This window comes from Candoia aspera, chromosome 2, assembly GCF_035149785.1.
Source record: "Candoia aspera isolate rCanAsp1 chromosome 2, rCanAsp1.hap2, whole genome shotgun sequence".
Taxonomy (NCBI): Eukaryota; Metazoa; Chordata; class Lepidosauria; order Squamata; family Boidae; genus Candoia; species Candoia aspera.
This window is the reverse complement of record NC_086154.1, coordinates 222,581,881-222,598,536: the sequence shown is the minus strand read 5'-3', so window position 1 is coordinate 222,598,536 and position 16,656 is coordinate 222,581,881. Positions and strand designations below refer to the sequence as shown.

The following is a 16,656-nucleotide window of genomic DNA, read 5'->3' as shown; positions in this document are numbered from 1 at the left end:
GATTGAATGTCTGTGCACATTTTATGTATTCTTTAGAGAAATTGGGTAGGAGCAGTAATTCACACAGAGCCATTGTGGTGTTGTGGTTAAAGTGTTGGATTGGCACTGGGGAGACTGAGGTCTGTCCTCAGCCACAGAACTGATGTGTGAGTTTGGGCCAGTCACTGTCTCAGCCCTTACTGGGTGGGGATACCACATTGGTGGGGAAAATATATGATGTGATGTGATGTGATGTGATGTGATGTGATGTGATGTGATGTACTATACAATACAATACGATATGATATGATACGATACGATACGATACGATACATAAACACATGCACACATTGCCTTTAGCTTCCCAACAAATGACAAGATACAAATCAAATACATAAATAAATTGTCATCTAGGGATATAATACATATGAAAAAGAAGAAAGTGTCTCTCTTTAAATAATTTTTTCTCCTCTCTTTTTATTGGCTGCAGTTAATAACCTTTTCTAATGCTGTTTCCTTTTTTGCAGTTAATAGAATAGGAATATGTAAACACTGGCTAGGACTAACAAAGCTTAAATGTCTTAGTTATATACAAATTGGCAAAAGAGCCACAGAAAGTTTACATTATGTTTTCTGGCATAACTTAAGATGATCTTTTTTTAATGTAGAGTCCAAAGCTTAACTTAACCCCTGCCATTCTTAGCATTACTGATTCATACTTTGGGGATTTTGTTTCCTTTGACCTGAACTCAGGTAGACTGTGCTTCTCATGGATTTTGGGCAGCTGTAAACCTGGACATAAAACTGCTGGCTTGGTTCACTTTAAGCTGGCTTAGTGCAAGTAGTGGTTCCTCAGCCTGGCATTTTGCACATGCATTATTTATTTATCACATTTATAGTTGCTGCAGTTGTGATTATTCAGATTGCAAGTCCCAGAATTCCATAGCCAACCCAGCTGTGATCATGTGTGGGCAAAACTCTTGTGCTTTTCTCCTTGATAAGTGAAGAACTGGTCTAGAACTGGATAATGCTTCGTTAAAGAAAGCTGCTCTATAGGAAATGGTCCTTGGCTAAAGAATGTGAGCCACTAGAAATAAGGTATTGATGCAAAGGGAGATGTACTACTTTCATACATTTACAGATTAGTCAGAAGTATCTTTTAAAATGTATTGAGAAAATAGGGAATACAAGGACATCATAGATTGCTTGTCTGTTTAGTTGTTTATCTGCAAAGAATGTTTCTCATGTGGTATGTGATGTGTTATACCTGTTCACGTGCTTCTGAATATGTATTAATCCAACATAGTAATTCGACTGACATGCCTAAACAAGGCTATAAGAGAGATACTCATATGCCACTTTTTTATGTGCAGATTTAATACCCACAACTTTTAGAACTGTGTTCAGTAGGGTTCCCTCCCCGCCCCAGCAGGTAGGGGCACAACAAATGGCTGGACAGACAAAATAATGTATCTTTGAAATGGCAACTCTGACTAAAACATAAGAAAGGTACAAGCCTGGGTATGCAGCTCCAGGAAGACTGTGGACAGTGGCAGTTGCTTTCTGTCCAGTCTGTCTGAAGCAATGCCAGATTGAGACGTTTAAGGCCTTCCAAGTGTGGCTTCCCATCTCCGGAAAGCTCAGAGTGTTGGTGATGATCACTGCAGATGAACTTTAGGACACTCATTGTACCAGATAGAGAACTCAGGGTTCCTTATTACTTTGACTCTGAATCTCCCGGAATTCCCCAGAACATATAGCAAACAATAAAGGGGAAGTGGTGGTAGAATTTTCCTAATTGATGAAACCAACATTTCATAATTGTCTTTATTTACTTTGTTTCTTTTATGTTGGCTTCACTTTCTTGAATTTACAACCAATAAGAATATTGTATAGTGTGTCTTTTGAATTGCTGGCTTTGTAACTGCTGTTGGTAGAAAGTTGTTCCTCTTCATATTTTCCCATTTTTTCTCATGGGCTTTGAGTCTTTCATCTCAGGTATAATTGAATAGAGTTAACTGTCATTTCCTTCAGTGACATTTGCCCTTTAAAAACACTTAGAACGCTAGTATCTTTTACAAACCTCCTGTGGCAGAAGGTGTGCAGGAAGTAAAAATAATGACAGGTGTACCATTCATGATCTGAAACTTCCTGTTCAGCAGTCTTCCTTGCTGTGTGTTGAGAATATATGCAGATACGCCAGCTAGACAGACCTGTTCCTGAATTGCATTCTATTGGCATGTCAAGTCAATTACAGAAGAAAACTTGGAACAATAAAATATACACTGTGTGATTGAACACAATTGGGAAAAGTTGTATGCATTAAAATGAATTGCATAATTTGTGCACTTTTTCTTCCTTTTGTCATTCCATTCTTTAGTGATAGCCTAATGCAGTTTGGAATTTTATCTATACAGCAGATCTAAAATGAAATTAGTCTATTTCCAGATTTAAGCACTGAACACAGATTGTGCATCAGTAGTTTAAGGACTTTGAGGGTATTCAAGTATAAGCAGAAAATGAAACACAATTTGGAGGTCAAGAAACTTCCTGAATGCCCCATTATCTAGTTGCGCATTACAATGAGGCCATGGAAGCAAATGCAGTTTTCCTTTCCAAATCCCCTTCTGTAGCTGAGTGCACCTTAAATAGATAAGGATCTTTTACTCATGAAACTTGAAGCAGAAATCTTAACTGTGTCTAGTCCATACTATTTATCTGATTATTTTAAATTGGCAGAATCAAAGCTTTTATTTGAAAGAGGAAAAACCACATTATACCATAGTAGTTTTCTTTAGAGAATGCATTGTTTCTAAAATTAGTGTATAACGCAATGTAGAGATAGAATCTTAGATTAAATTCTTCAAACTAATTTCCCTAAAGAGACTATCCCTAGAAACATAATTGTTTATAATGTACTGTATAACAAAACATAGAGAACTTCTTCAACATGTTAAAATTAGTGTGTTTCATATTTTTTCTTTAACTTTTTTCTAAAAATAAAAGAAAAATATTTAATTAACAAATAATTAAGAATATAAGGGAAGCTCATGCTATTGAGTTTATTAAGATTCCAATAAAAATAATTTCTTAATCACATTTTGAATTTGGGTAAAATATGAAATGCTTTTAAGCTTCTTGTGGGGGTGGGGCAAATATTTCAGGTTTCTGCCCCAGCTCTTGGAATATTTTATATATTTACATAACAATATGATTAATATCTGTTAAATTCACTTCTTTGTCAGTTTATACTTCTGAATAATATGCTTATCCTCATTTGGAGTATTTCCAAATACTCACACATTGATTCTCAGTTGCTCTCAGGAATTAGAACCGTCATATCCAGTGACAGCATGCTAAGTTATGCTTTTGTTATTCTGAACCACCATGGCTGAATTTAATAAAGAAATAAAGATGGGCCAGTGTAGGTTTGCAGGTGGTCATTTACTTGCTCAGTTGAGAATCTTGTTGAAGAGGACCAAATAAGGAAAACTTGTGCAAATTGGATGTTAGTTGATCCTTTCAAGGTTATCTCTCTATGGCTGTACATATTACAGGACTGATACTGAAGGATGCATAACCTCAACGCAGAATCTTTTTAACAGAACACTACCTTTTTTGAAGTGGGAGCTGGCCATAATAGACTGTATAAATAACAGTATTAGTGGTTTTCCTGAAAGCTTAGAATACTTGATTAGGTTATCCCTAGACTGGATAACTTGGCAGTTCAGCAGGATGTATTTGCTTCCCCTAATTGCAGTATCACATGTTCACATTTGTTGTTGTATTGATACCTAACCCTTACCCTGCTTGCAACTGGCTAGTCTGCAGTGACCTCAGAGTTGACCTGTGCAGGCCGAGCTGTTGAAGCACTCTAGTTATCGTAGGTAAGGAAAGCAGGGGGAACTGTTAGGTTGGACTTCTGCGTTTTGTGAGCCATTTTTGTTAAATTTAACTGCATAAGTTGCTGTACACTTGCAAACAACAACTTAGTTATCTTCAAGCACAGACTAAACATTTAGAGAAAGGGAAGCTGTGCCATACTCCTGGTCTTGTTGCTCATACAATACATGCCATAAGCTTTTAGTGCAGTATCTACAAGAGCTGTTCTCATGTGAATATATTATAGGCATTTCACATAATTAGGACATGTGCATGGTAAGGAATCCATCAGATGTTGCCCTGAATTTATATATATCAAAAGAACATGTTTACATTACATAAAACAGGATGTTAGTGCTATGGTAATACCTATTTTGCATATAGAGTGAAATCATTTGAGGCATTTTAGAAGTTCTCAGTGAAGAATTGTAGTCTACATTTATTAGTAAGGGGGTGAGATGCAGGTACATTCCTTGATGCCACCTAGTGAGTTTGGACTTCAGCCTTTGTGTTAAGTGTAGAAGGTAAACATATATATTGCAGATTATCCCTGGAGGCCTAGAATTTAGCAGGTGTACCTTACTGGTGAGCTGCAGAATCAATTGGAAGAAAAATATTAAAAATGAATGAATAGAAGCAAAGTAGTTTAGGAAGAGAGTTGGCAGGAGGGGAGGTGAAATGTTTAACAAAAGCATTGATGTTTTAAATGCACAGCAGTATCATCTATTAATAATAAATGGTGTGGTATAGAGCAAATGTGCCAGAGTAAGTTATTGCAGTTTATGGATTAGGTCAGAGAAACAAGTAAGCAATGCAGATGGTGTTTGGAGGTTCAGAGGCTTTCAAAAAGCATTTTCATGATCATGCTCAGAGGGTGGGGGGGGTGTATGTACTGAAAGGTTTCATTTCAAGAAACCTTTGAGGGAGGAATAATTGACACAGCAATCCAATATGCAGCTGGATGGGATCGTTCTCTGGGGGAAAATCACCTGAGTTCTGATAATATTAGTGTCCATGAAGAAATGCATTTGCTATTCTTATGTAACACTTTTGCAGTAATGTGCAATATATGTGCATATGTAACTCTGTCTTGAGTTAGGTTGATTGCCAGTTAGCAATTTGAAATGAACTTTACGAACCTGTATGTGTTTACTCTGACATTAAGTCTCATTGAATTAACTGATTGGATTCCCAGATAAATAAGTATAAAACTGCAATCCAAGAGCAGTAGATTCTGTCTTTTCACAGCAAAGGACCAAATAATAAGCTTGTCAATTGGCATACTTTACATCTCCACAGGTGAAGAATGACTTCTTGTCATGTACAGTCAGATTACCCTATTTTCTCTCTCTACTTGAGATAAAAACGATTTTATTTTTATAAAGGCAGAGTAGAAGTCTGTGGAAAGAGGCTGGGTGAAGAATCAGCAACCTCATGTTGAAGATCTCCAAAAAGTTTGAGAATCCCAGGAAGTCAAAGCAGAGGACCATTTACTCCAGAAAATCTTCTCTTTCTGTACAAATAGATAAATGCATATAGCCAGGAATTCCAGCTGGCTTTTTATTCCTCTTTCTTGAGTTGCGCTCCCATTTTCTTTATCTACGCAAGCTAGAAAATGTGATGTTTGATTTCAGCTTTTATGCATATCTCAGGTTATATTACTTTTTTTCCCTTAAGAATTGGGATCTGAAAAACTTTAAACTTCCTACCTGTGATCTGTCCAATATTTTGCACAGAGGAATCTTCATTTATAGCAGACGAGCAGCACTATGTGGTGCCTCTGAAGTATTGTATCTTCTTTTGGATTATTTTTAAAAATTAACTTGCAGATTGCTGTATTACTATGAAAACAGAGTTTGACTGTGTTTATCTCCTGTGACATTGATTTATCTTGCAAGAAGGGAAGGAAGAGCTGACTCCTCTAATCACTGTAGCTCAATACTGTATGGTCAGGAGATGATGCCATCTAAATTACCTCAGTTTTTGCATTTTTACGTGATCCACAGAAAGGCAGGGTAACATGTGAGGGCCCTATGTCTGTCACATATTGTTATAGTGGTCACCATGTGAGGCCCCTTCTGAAAGATAGTTGGTGATAGCAGGAACCAAGCTGGTTGTCCAAAGCAGGAGGCAGGACCAGGGTGAGAAGACCTAGAGAGTTTCTGGGAGAGAAGATTTGGGACCTCCAGCCTTTTATCTTGCAGGCTTCAGCAGTTGGTACAAGATCACGTTAATTTTACAACTGCTTTTGGGAGAGAGTGTGGTATTTTCTCTTAACCTTGGGTAATTATTAGTTCTAAGTTTAGTTTCTCATGTTTTCCCAAGCATGATCATGGAACAAATCCAGATAGAAAAGAAGCAAAGGCTAGTTGAGAAGGGTGAAAGGCTGATATCTTCCTGCTCATCTAATATTCTAGGTTTGCATAATCTAAGGCCCTCCAGATATCTTGGTATCAGTTCTCATAATTCCAGACACCAAAGGCAAATAGTTTTAAATGCGACGGGTAGTCAAAGTCCACTTTGGGAATAGTTAGTATAATAATGAGTACTTGCTGAAGCATTATCTTTGATGTCAGCCATATTTACGTTTTAATCATTCACCTTTCCCAGTCTACTCCATTCTTCTCTTTTGCTTTTTCAAGTTTGTTTGTTTTTATTAAACTCTTTAAATCTGGAACTGTTCTGTTGCAGGCAGAAGAATGCGCTTCTTGAAAGAAAGGTCGGCATATTACCTTTCACACATGTACAGTATGTGTAGCTGTGATTGTACTTTGTAAATGGATGTCATTTGGCACATACTATTTCTATGGCAGAGGTTCTCAGACTGCCATCTTTGAGATTTGATTTCAACTCTTCCCATCCTCTCCTCCCCTTCTGGGTTTAGCTTTACCTACTGAGAAGTTTTAACATGTCTGGAATCCTTGAAGTGTGGAAGCTCTATAGCTGCTCTCACTGGCATGGAAGCGTATTTCCTTGCAGGCCTAATTATGTGGTGGAGGAATTGTTTGGGACATCGTTGGATTCAAATTATTAAAAATTAGTTTCTACTATTAAATGTAGTGGTTGATGTTACTATTGTTGCTTACATGGAAAAGGTAAAAGTGAATGTACTAATATTACGACTTTTAACATGGGGATTACTGGATTCTTTGTTGAAACAGGCTCCAACAGAACATAAAAATGACAGCTTCTGTTGGTTTAGCAAGCCAGTTGAAATGTTTGGAAAAGAAAAAAATGTACATATATACTTCTATGAAGGGTGTTTTTTGTTCTTGCCATTGCAGGGAAAAAATTGAATCTATTTTTTGTCTTCTTTTTTTTTAAGCCCATCACAATTCTTTCCCAGTTGCTTACTTTATAACCTTCCTCCTCCCTGTACCTTTGCCAGTCCTGAAGACAATAGATGAGGCCATGGAAAGGGTGTTCAACTGGAAACATTGCAATATATTGCCACCTCTTTGTAATATCACATTCCTTAATTAGCAATCCCTTGTTATAAAATCTTGGGAAAGTTTATTCAATTGTAATATGCATCATGTGGCCTTTAGTGATATATTGGGAGGAATAGCTGCCTTCATGGGAAGCAGAAGGCAAACTGTGCTTGGCATGTGTCCTGGAACATAATAGCACCAAGGTATGTAGATGTGTTACATAGGCCTTATTTTGGGTGTTCGTATATTTGCTATGTCGTAATAAGAACAGAATTCAAAAGAGATCAGATGGTCTCTCCACGTGGTATCCCTTTTAGATTGGACATGGGGAATTAGTGCCCTATGAAGGGCCCTTGAGCCGTAGGAAAAAATGGGGGATGGGTGGGGAGAGCCAGAACAATCATAGGCTGAATGTGCAGGATCATGAGTTCTCTCAGAAACCCAGACAAACAAGTAGGAAGTGATTTTTACAGGGTGGCTTTTCCACTGCCCTCAAAATGTGGCCAGAATTCCAAAGCCTCTCTTGGCAAGGTGAGTCTGAGAATTGCGTTACTAAGATGTCTGGTGGATGCCAGGGGTAGGGAACTGGCCATTTGATGTGGCAAGAGTTGGTGTAGTGTGTGGAAAAATGAAATTTGGTCCAGTACTACAGGGCTGCCCTCCAATGTTAAATCATCATTGGAAGCAACTATGCTTACTCTTTGGGGCTTTGCTTTAAATTTTCCATCTCAGACCTAAATGCAGTTCTTTTCAAGTAAGGGAATCAGCTGCTTTGTCAACAAAAATACAGTAGACTCTCAGTTAACTGGCACCCATGGAGATCGGTAGATGCCAGAGAAATGTGGTTTCTGGTTGCTTGAGAGTTACTATTAAAAATAGGCCTAACTAATACTATGCCCCAAGGATGTCCAACCTTTGGCTTCCTTGGGCCACATTGAGTGAAGAGGAATTGTCTTGGTAAATACATAAAATATAGGTGGGAAAATGAATGAATGAATGAATGAATGAATGCCAGGACCATGCCTTTTAATCCACTCCCAGACCCCGACCTTCTCCTGCCCTCTACCCCGCCAAACACAGCAGTGTCCCCAAAAAACACTTGAGCCCCTGCCTCTCCATGCACAGGACTGCAGCTCCCACTGTCCAGATGCAGCCCCCTGCATGACCCGAAAACCAGTGAGCAAACACCGCCTCTCCGAGGACGGGTGCGTGGGGCGAGGCAATGCAGCACGGCGGATGTGGGCTTGAAGGGCTGTCACCACAGCTGCACACGCTCCCTCTCAGCCATGGAGGGAAGGAGGGAGGGTGCACGCTCTGCCTGCCCTGCACCCAGGCCAGCCGCCCCGCCTGCACGCCTGCCTTCCTCTTCCCTCCTCTGCTTGCTTGCTGGCACCTTGTGCATGCAGGAGGAGGAGTAGCAGCAGCAGCTCCCCGCGGGTGGGGGGGAAGCTCAGCCGCCTGCTCTCCTTTCCCTCCCCTGCTTCCCCCGGGAAGTGGCTTGCTCTGTGCTCCACTCTCTCTGCCTCTTGTTTTCGCTTTCCACCCCTTTTTCTTTCCTTCTTTCCCCCTCCCCTTTTCTTTTTTTCTCCCACTTTTAGTCCGCACTTGGTTCTCGCTCCCAGGCAGTGGTGGCGGGAGCAGCAGTTCCAACAATAGGTGCCGGAGGTTAGAAAAAAATGCTTTTCAGGGCCACATGTGTCCTGTGGGCCATGGGTTGAACACACCTGATTTAAAGTATTACTTCTTCGATTTATCTGCTGGTTGCTTGAGAGTGCTGGTTGCTTGAGTTCCAGTTAACTGGGAGTCTAATGTAAAACCATTCTCCGAAATGGGAGAGAATATACTTAGGGTGATGTTAATGGGGTAAGTTTATGGCAATTACAGAATGGAAGATGGTGGGGCTGAAGGAAACAGAAGAGGGAGGGGAGAGTTCTATTTAACAACAATTTGTATAACTAATTTGTCACTTAAGATGTGAGTGAACTTGCTCAGGACTCTTATTTTCCTTAGGCTGACAGATAACTTTTGCTGCTGAGTAGCATTAGATGCTGATGCTAGGGAGAGTGGAAGGCAAAAGGAAGAGGGGCCGACCAAGGGCAAGGTGGATGGATGATATTCTAGAGGTGACGGACTTGTCCCTGGGGGAGCTGGGGGTGTTGATGACTGACAGGAAGCTCTGGCGTGGGCTGGTCCATGAAGTCCCGAAGAGTCGGAAGCGACTAAACGAATAAACAACAACAAGCATTAGTTTAATTACAAAGTAGATCCCATGTCTGTGCTGCTTGACACTGGAGTTTTTCATCCAATAAAAAACAGCTGCTTTTATTCTCATTCTCAGGTTTTATTGTATTACTCGGTTCTCTCCTTCTCTTCCTTCGTTGTCTTCCTGAGAAAATGCAAGAGAAGAATGGCTTATGCAACAAATAACTAGTGAAACCTTCTCCAAAATATGGTCCCCAAGGGATTCTGAGCTGAGTCTAACATGATTATCCAAAAAGAAATTGTGGCTTTCTCTGGTAGAATAGAAAGCACTCAATTCTTGCTCAGATGTAGGCAACATAAACATGAGCTTCCTTTCAAAGCCACACAGTCCTGGTGATGGCCTGTGGCTGTGCATTTAAGAGACTGAAGACCAGCTGCACTGGAGCAGCTAAAAGTCTATGTGAGTTAGACTGAATAAATTGTTGGAGAATTCCAATCTGATGGCACCAGTGGGAACGTATGGAGCAAAAATAAGGAGGGTGTTGGGGGAGGAGGAGAATGGCGAAGACAGAAGGGAGAGAATGCCAAATATAGTAAAAGCTGAGAGATGTTTAAATGTTGGTGGTAATATCTGATAAGAATGCTCTATGGTGCCCTTGTTAACATGAATATTTGACTCTTCTTTACTTTACAGCTTCTGTTAAAAAAATGGAGAGAACAGATATGAATAGATCCAAGTTCATGTCCTAACACCTACTTGGGGATCTCTGGGCAACTTTGAGGGGTGGGGGGAGTCAGTCCCTTTTTTTGAAGGGGCAACCTTATATGAACCATCTTGAGGCTCCTTAGAATATAGGTGGAATACGAAAATAGGACGTACATAATAATTAATGAATATATTAATGGTCAAGTTACCTTGTGGTGCATGAGCTCAAGAACTTTAGGGAAAACACTGGGGACAAATAGAATGCTATGAAAAGTAGGTATTTTGTTAGGGGTTATGTTGTACCATAGACCTGTAAGCAGCTCAGATTCATTTGATTGAAGCAGCATAGCAGTATAGAACAAATATATACCTAAGAGCAAAACATTTAACTCTGGAAGAGCAAGAAACACCAGGAATTTGGGGGAAGGGAAGGGAGCATTCTGATGCTGATAATGATTTGGGCCTAGAAACCTTAGAAAGAAAAAAGTAATCTTGAAAAGGTTTTTTCCAGATACACTGAAAAGGAGGCATGACTCCATAAACAGTAGGGTGGGGGATATATAGAGAACATTTGCTGTGCTCCTTTCCTCCCTTGAAACATTTTGTTAAAATGGCCTGCTTGAATTGTCTCCTCTCCTTCCTTTTGGGTTCCTGTGGTTTTAGGCTGCGTATGAGTAGACAGCTGGAAAAACCAGAATTATGAATGAATGAAAAATCCTCTTTTGGCTTCTTTCTCTTCAGTGTATCATCTCAGATCAGTTCTGTAGTCTGTGAGCCTATGGGCGGAAATAGGCAGTTTATTGCTTCAGACTGCAGTTCCCACAGTCTGTTGCTGTTAGCCATTTTGCCTAAGATGAGAGGAATTGAAGTCTAAAACATCTGTAAATTATCTGATTGCCTGTTCTAGGATAAGGGTTTTTTCGACCAGAGGCTCAATTTTGCTCATTTGTGGTATGTTAAGGCCATATAAAAATGGGCCAATAGGGGAAAGTGTCCTGGGCCAAGGCAGTAATTAATGAGTAATAAATTCAGTACAAGAATAAAATATCCTTCCTCTTGCAGTGTACAACAAATGCTTTTAATAAGTTTGAAGAAAGATGTGAAAATTTTAGACAGATGACCACAGTTATTTCTTTGCCATCATCTTCCTTTTTTTTCCCCCTTAGATGAACAGCTGTTCTGAACTAGCTATCCATAAATACCCATTGTCTCATCCAGTGGGGCTTTTGAAAAGAAACAAAGTAAACTGATAAATTCCAAAATATATCTGAATTGCATATAATGCATACCATTCTGGATGAATTGCATATATATGCATACCATTCTGATATTTTTCATTTTCAATTTTTCTCCAGCTTATCATTCTTTTAAATAACTGGAGACTTTCTACAGGAGATGTGCTACTAAATTTTGGTGGCAAATGAGGGAGCTAGGAGGGCTCACTGAACCCTTGCATGGCCTGTTTATTTGTCAGGAAAACATCTGTATTATGACGACAGCAATATAGGTACTTAAGCCATTGACCATGTGATTGATACTGTTACATTTTATGGTTTAGACTGTGGATAGTCATTGGGCCATTTTTTTCTGTCACATCAGCCTTGGGACAATTCTGAAGAGATGTTTGCATTCCACTAAGATATAGCGTTGTTTTCACTAGATCTTACAAATATTATATTTTCTGAAATGCAGTAAAATTCTTTTATCATTCTATACACTGAACACACTTCTTGTGTCATTCTGTATAATGAGCCCCCTCCTTATTGGCAATTAGGCTAGAAATATCATCGCAGAATTATCCATCTTGCCCCCTACTTTTACTTTTAAGGAGCCCTACTTTTTAAATGAGAAGCTTTTCCCTAAGAAGTTTAGCAGTTTTAAACAGTGGCATGTTGGTCCTCTTGTAACTTCCAGGATAAGGTGGTTGTGCAATTAATGATTTGGGAATGAACACCTTAAGAATGCACTCTGTTTATTGTCAAGCTTGTTCCTGAAACTTGTATAATTACACTGCTATATTTTTAACAGTAGATGTTCCTTTTAGGGCTTCTTAAGCAGTCTGTTGTAATTCGCATACTCCCTGATACATACCTGTGAGCTATAATGTGAAGTGCCCTCTTTTAACTTTTTTGTTTTGTTTTGTTTTCTCCACAGATCACCATTATCTTTAAATCCTACCAAGACTGTACAGATCAGAAGGTGTACCAGGCAGTAACAGATGATTTGCCAGCAGCTTTTGTAGATGGCACAACTACTGGTGGAGATGGGGACCCCAAAAGCTTGCGTATTGTGGAGAGAGTGAGTGGCAAATACGTGGAAATGCATGCTAGGTACATTGGAACTACTGTGTTTGTGCGCCAGCTTGGCCGTTACTTAACACTATCCATACGCATGCCAGAAGAGCTAGCTCTGGCTTATGAAGAGAGCCAGGACCTGCAGCTCTGTGTGAATGGCTGTCCCTCCAGTGAACGCATTGATGACAGCGGGCATCTTCCTTTACCAGTGATGGGGCAGCTCCTTCCTTCTGGTGCTTCAAGTCACACCCGGTCTATATATACACTGGAGAGTGCAACCACAAAGTGCCATGAGAAGATGCTGTTGAAGGACATCTATTTTCATTCTTGTGTATTTGATTTACTAACCACTGGTGATGCCAATTTCACAGCCGCTGCACACAGTGCCTTGCAGGATGTCGAGGCTCTGCATCCGAGGAAGGAGAGATGGCATATCTTCCCCAATAATGAGGGCACTGGTCAGGGGAGAGAGTTTGGTCTTGGTCTTGGACTTGTGAGCTTAATGCTTCTTGTGTTTTTGTAGGGTCCCCCCCCCCCACTTTTGGTGGTTGTCGTAGAGAGCAAAGTTTTAAAATATATATTGTCATAATATATTAAGAGCATATATGTATATACCATGTATATGAAGGGATGCTTTTTTGTCCTGGGACATCCAGAGGATTGTATATAATTGTGTTATCCTTTTTTCCTATGTATGTTGGATGTAATATTCTTTTGATTGTAATATTTTTTGCTTTGCAGTTGGTGAAACATTTTATAATGTCCTCTCATCAGGACCTTGATAGAAAGCACTTTATTTTTTATATATTAACTATTTATGTGTACCTAGGTAATATGGAAAGCATATATCCACCTGTACATATATCATACCCAGTATGCCCTCTGAGTATTACCTAGCTTAATTCATACGCTTATGAGTTTGTTCGATTTCTGTTCTTTCTGTTTTTGCTGTTCTTTTGGCCAGTTAAGGCAACATAAGAACTTGGCTGGGTATATAGTATAGGCCTAGGTCTCGGAAATGTCTCGGACTTCCATTGGACCCTGGGCCAGTAGCCTCTGTTTCATAGGAATGGGGCAATTATTAGCCGTTGACCCTCCTAATTAGTGCATTCACAACTGCATCTTATTTGTTACTGATGCAGCAAATCTCTGCTTCCTTCCAAGAACTGCTTTTTAGCATAAAAAATTGTACTTGGGTTCTACTATGCAAGTACAAAATACATGTTTTCTACCAAATTTGCAATGGACACACTTAGAAAGCTGTGTCTCTTTTCCTTCCAGATGTATGCGAGTGAGGCCTAAGAACTTTCCAAAATTTCTTTGGGAGGGCTGGGACTCAAATGTCTTTCATATCTATATGGATGTCTTCAAGTGGTTTGTATTAAATGTGTACCCTAAGATAGTGGTAGGCCTTACTTGCTTAACTTTACTCCTTCCTTCTAAACTTTTTTGCAACAACCAAAACCATAAAAATTGGTAAAGAGCGTAACATTTTGAATTGTCTGAAAAGAAAGGCAGAAAATTAAGAAGATGGGATGCTTGCTCAGGAGGTTAGGATTGCTTAATCATCATCATTCCTGTGTCAATTTTAGCAAGCTGCTTAACTGCAAGATCTGTACTGGTCTGTTAAGTGCAAACATACACAGAAGTATTTTTTTGGATGTATAAAGACTGGCAGATTTATTGTGTCATAGTTTTGATGGGCTACAACTTACTCTGTTACATAATGCATCTAGTGATACAGGCTGCAGCCAATAAGAACTTAATGGCACAATAAAACTTTTGGGTGCCCCAATGCCAATTTTTTCTTTTGTGTAACTCCAGAGACTGTATCCACATTTCATACTTGCAGTGTTTTATTTCCTGTGTGAACATAGCTCTCCTTCCAATACTTGCTAGCATTGCTGCACTTAGGACTTTAAAATATACCGCAGGCACATGAAGATCTATATAAAATATTCACTGCCAGCTAAGCAAACATTTCTTAGTCTCTTGTAAGCAGAATATCGTTTCCCATGCTAGCAACTAGGCTGAAAACAAGCCAGCTCAGGATCATTCCAAGTTAAATGTAATTTAAGGATTGCTGGAGTTTCTGGTTACTAAAAATACTCAGCTTTTGCTATTCTTAGTGAAGAGCAATCAGCAAAACAAGTCACTGTGGTAGGAAGGCATAGTGGTTCCTTGGGCTGTGTAATGGTAGGCTTCAATGGTGGATCTGGGAGTGGCTTGCAAGTCTCAAGCAGAGCTTTTACCAAGCATTTTTGAACTGGAATTACCAAGGATTGAAGCTCCCACCATCCTCATGTGAATGGATTTAGTTGTGTGGTCCTTGTATGGGCTAGATAACTTGCATTGAAGTGGTAAAGCATTGGTTTGCAGTACTGCTTGGAAATCTACCCTGGGTATGCAGAGATATTTCTAGCTTGCTTGGGTTGGCTTCACGAGAGCTTGTCACGCGAATTGTTGACCTTGAGTAAATCCTCCCTGTCTGCTTTAAAATGACAGCATCATAGTAATATAAGCTTCTACTTACTTTAAAGTCACCAAATGCAAGCAAAATTTCTTGTTAGTTTGTATATTCAAATTGTGCCCGATCTCAAAGTATTAGACTGAACTTGCGGTTTAGTTTTTGTGGCCCAATTATATGATTTAATTTTTGCAGTTACAAAATGTTTAAAAGTCTGCCATTAGTCTGTTGTCAAGGCAATAAGGCAACATAGAATATGAAGCCAACCTTATTCCTCCTCCCCCTGCCCCCCTTTCCAGTCTTGTATGGAGAGAAACATGATGGTCTTAGAATAGTTGAATTTTTCCATATTTTTATGTGCCAAGTGAAAAGGTATTTGTGGAAGAAGTCTGGTTAGACAAATCTAGAGTTGTAGCTACAATGTAAGTCCATTGTAAACAACAGGTGTGTGCTAATTTCCTGTGTTCCCAAACCCCCATGAGATGTGCATACATGTGTGTGCAGACAAATCTACACAACAAATACTGAAAATTATTAAATCCAGAGATAAGTAATATTTTGGAAATGTTAGCATTAGAAGTGCTTTTTCCCTCTCATCCTACTGTGGGATTTCTTGAGAAAATGTTACTCGCATATAGTTGGTTCTTAAAAGTCCACCATAGCCAAGAGAATCTATAGTTAATGCCAAACGTATGGATAGTTTGAAGCTAGTGAGTGGTCTCTGGGGAAAACATACACTTAGAGGGAACACTGGTTTTCACAGATACTCCAACTGGTTGTCTCTTAGAAGGCTTCAGACTTATTTTTATGCTTGAAAAAATACATGAAACAAAACCCACAGTATGCCCAATCTTTTGCAGACTGTTTTAGATGTGCTTCATGGCTATACTAATAAGTCTATGTTTGTGTGAAAAAGAAAAAAAAAAGTGACCGTGCAGTGTATGCTTTAAATTATGATAGAATAATAAAGTTATGTATCATGCTGTGGAATGTTTGTAATGTGCCATTACTGACCCCTGCTGGTTGCCAGTATGTAATAGTTGAAAACTAATACTGTAACGAAAGGTGCATTTCAATCAAATTCAACCAATCTCCAAATTTTGAGTGGAAAGTGCAGTGCCCGAGATCAAAGCAAAGCTTATTGAGACGAGACTAAAGCCCCACAGAGCAATGAAGCGAACAGTGAAGCTTCATGAATAATACAATGGTTTGGGATGCTGCAGACAGGCAGACGCTGCGTCTGCAAATACCAGCTATGTTCTTCCATAAAAATCAGGATGGGGAGTGGGAGAGGCATGGATTCAACTGTGATCGGCAAGTACATTTACTAACTGCAGGATTAATGCTGATGCCAGAAGAGCCCTGTAGACAGTGTTTTGGGTGTGTGTGGACGATGGAGAGTTTATCTTACAATCATATGGATGGAGTCCTTTGGAGAAATAAATTGCCTGGGGTCATCAGCAAGGAGGATGGGGGATGCCCATTGCAATGAACTAGTTCTTTCCAAGGCACTTTAGGAAATCACTGCATCTGTAACACAAACCTTAGCCTTTGATGAACCTTAGGTGGATGATGCTTACAGAACCCATCCTCAAAATAGCTGCTTGAATTGTGGGCCTTGAAACAAGTGTGAATTCTATCCCACAAGGACTTCACCTCAGTCTTTCAGTGGCTTGTTAAAATATTCCTCTGTTG

The 16,656-nt window shown here is 39.6% G+C and overlaps 1 protein-coding gene across 1 annotated transcript in view; it reads left to right on the top strand.

Moving 5' to 3' along the window:
- The window catches only part of RGMB (repulsive guidance molecule BMP co-receptor b), a 36,595-nt gene extending 20,644 nt beyond the window's left edge, over positions 1 to 15,951 (top strand). The window contains exon 5 of the mRNA XM_063295395.1: positions 12,355 to 15,951. Within this exon, the coding sequence (XP_063151465.1) occupies positions 12,355 to 13,017 (663 nt within the window). The 3' untranslated portion in view covers positions 13,018 to 15,951. The remainder of the gene's footprint in view (positions 1 to 12,354) is intronic.
- Positions 15,952 to 16,656: the final 705 nt, after the last annotated feature.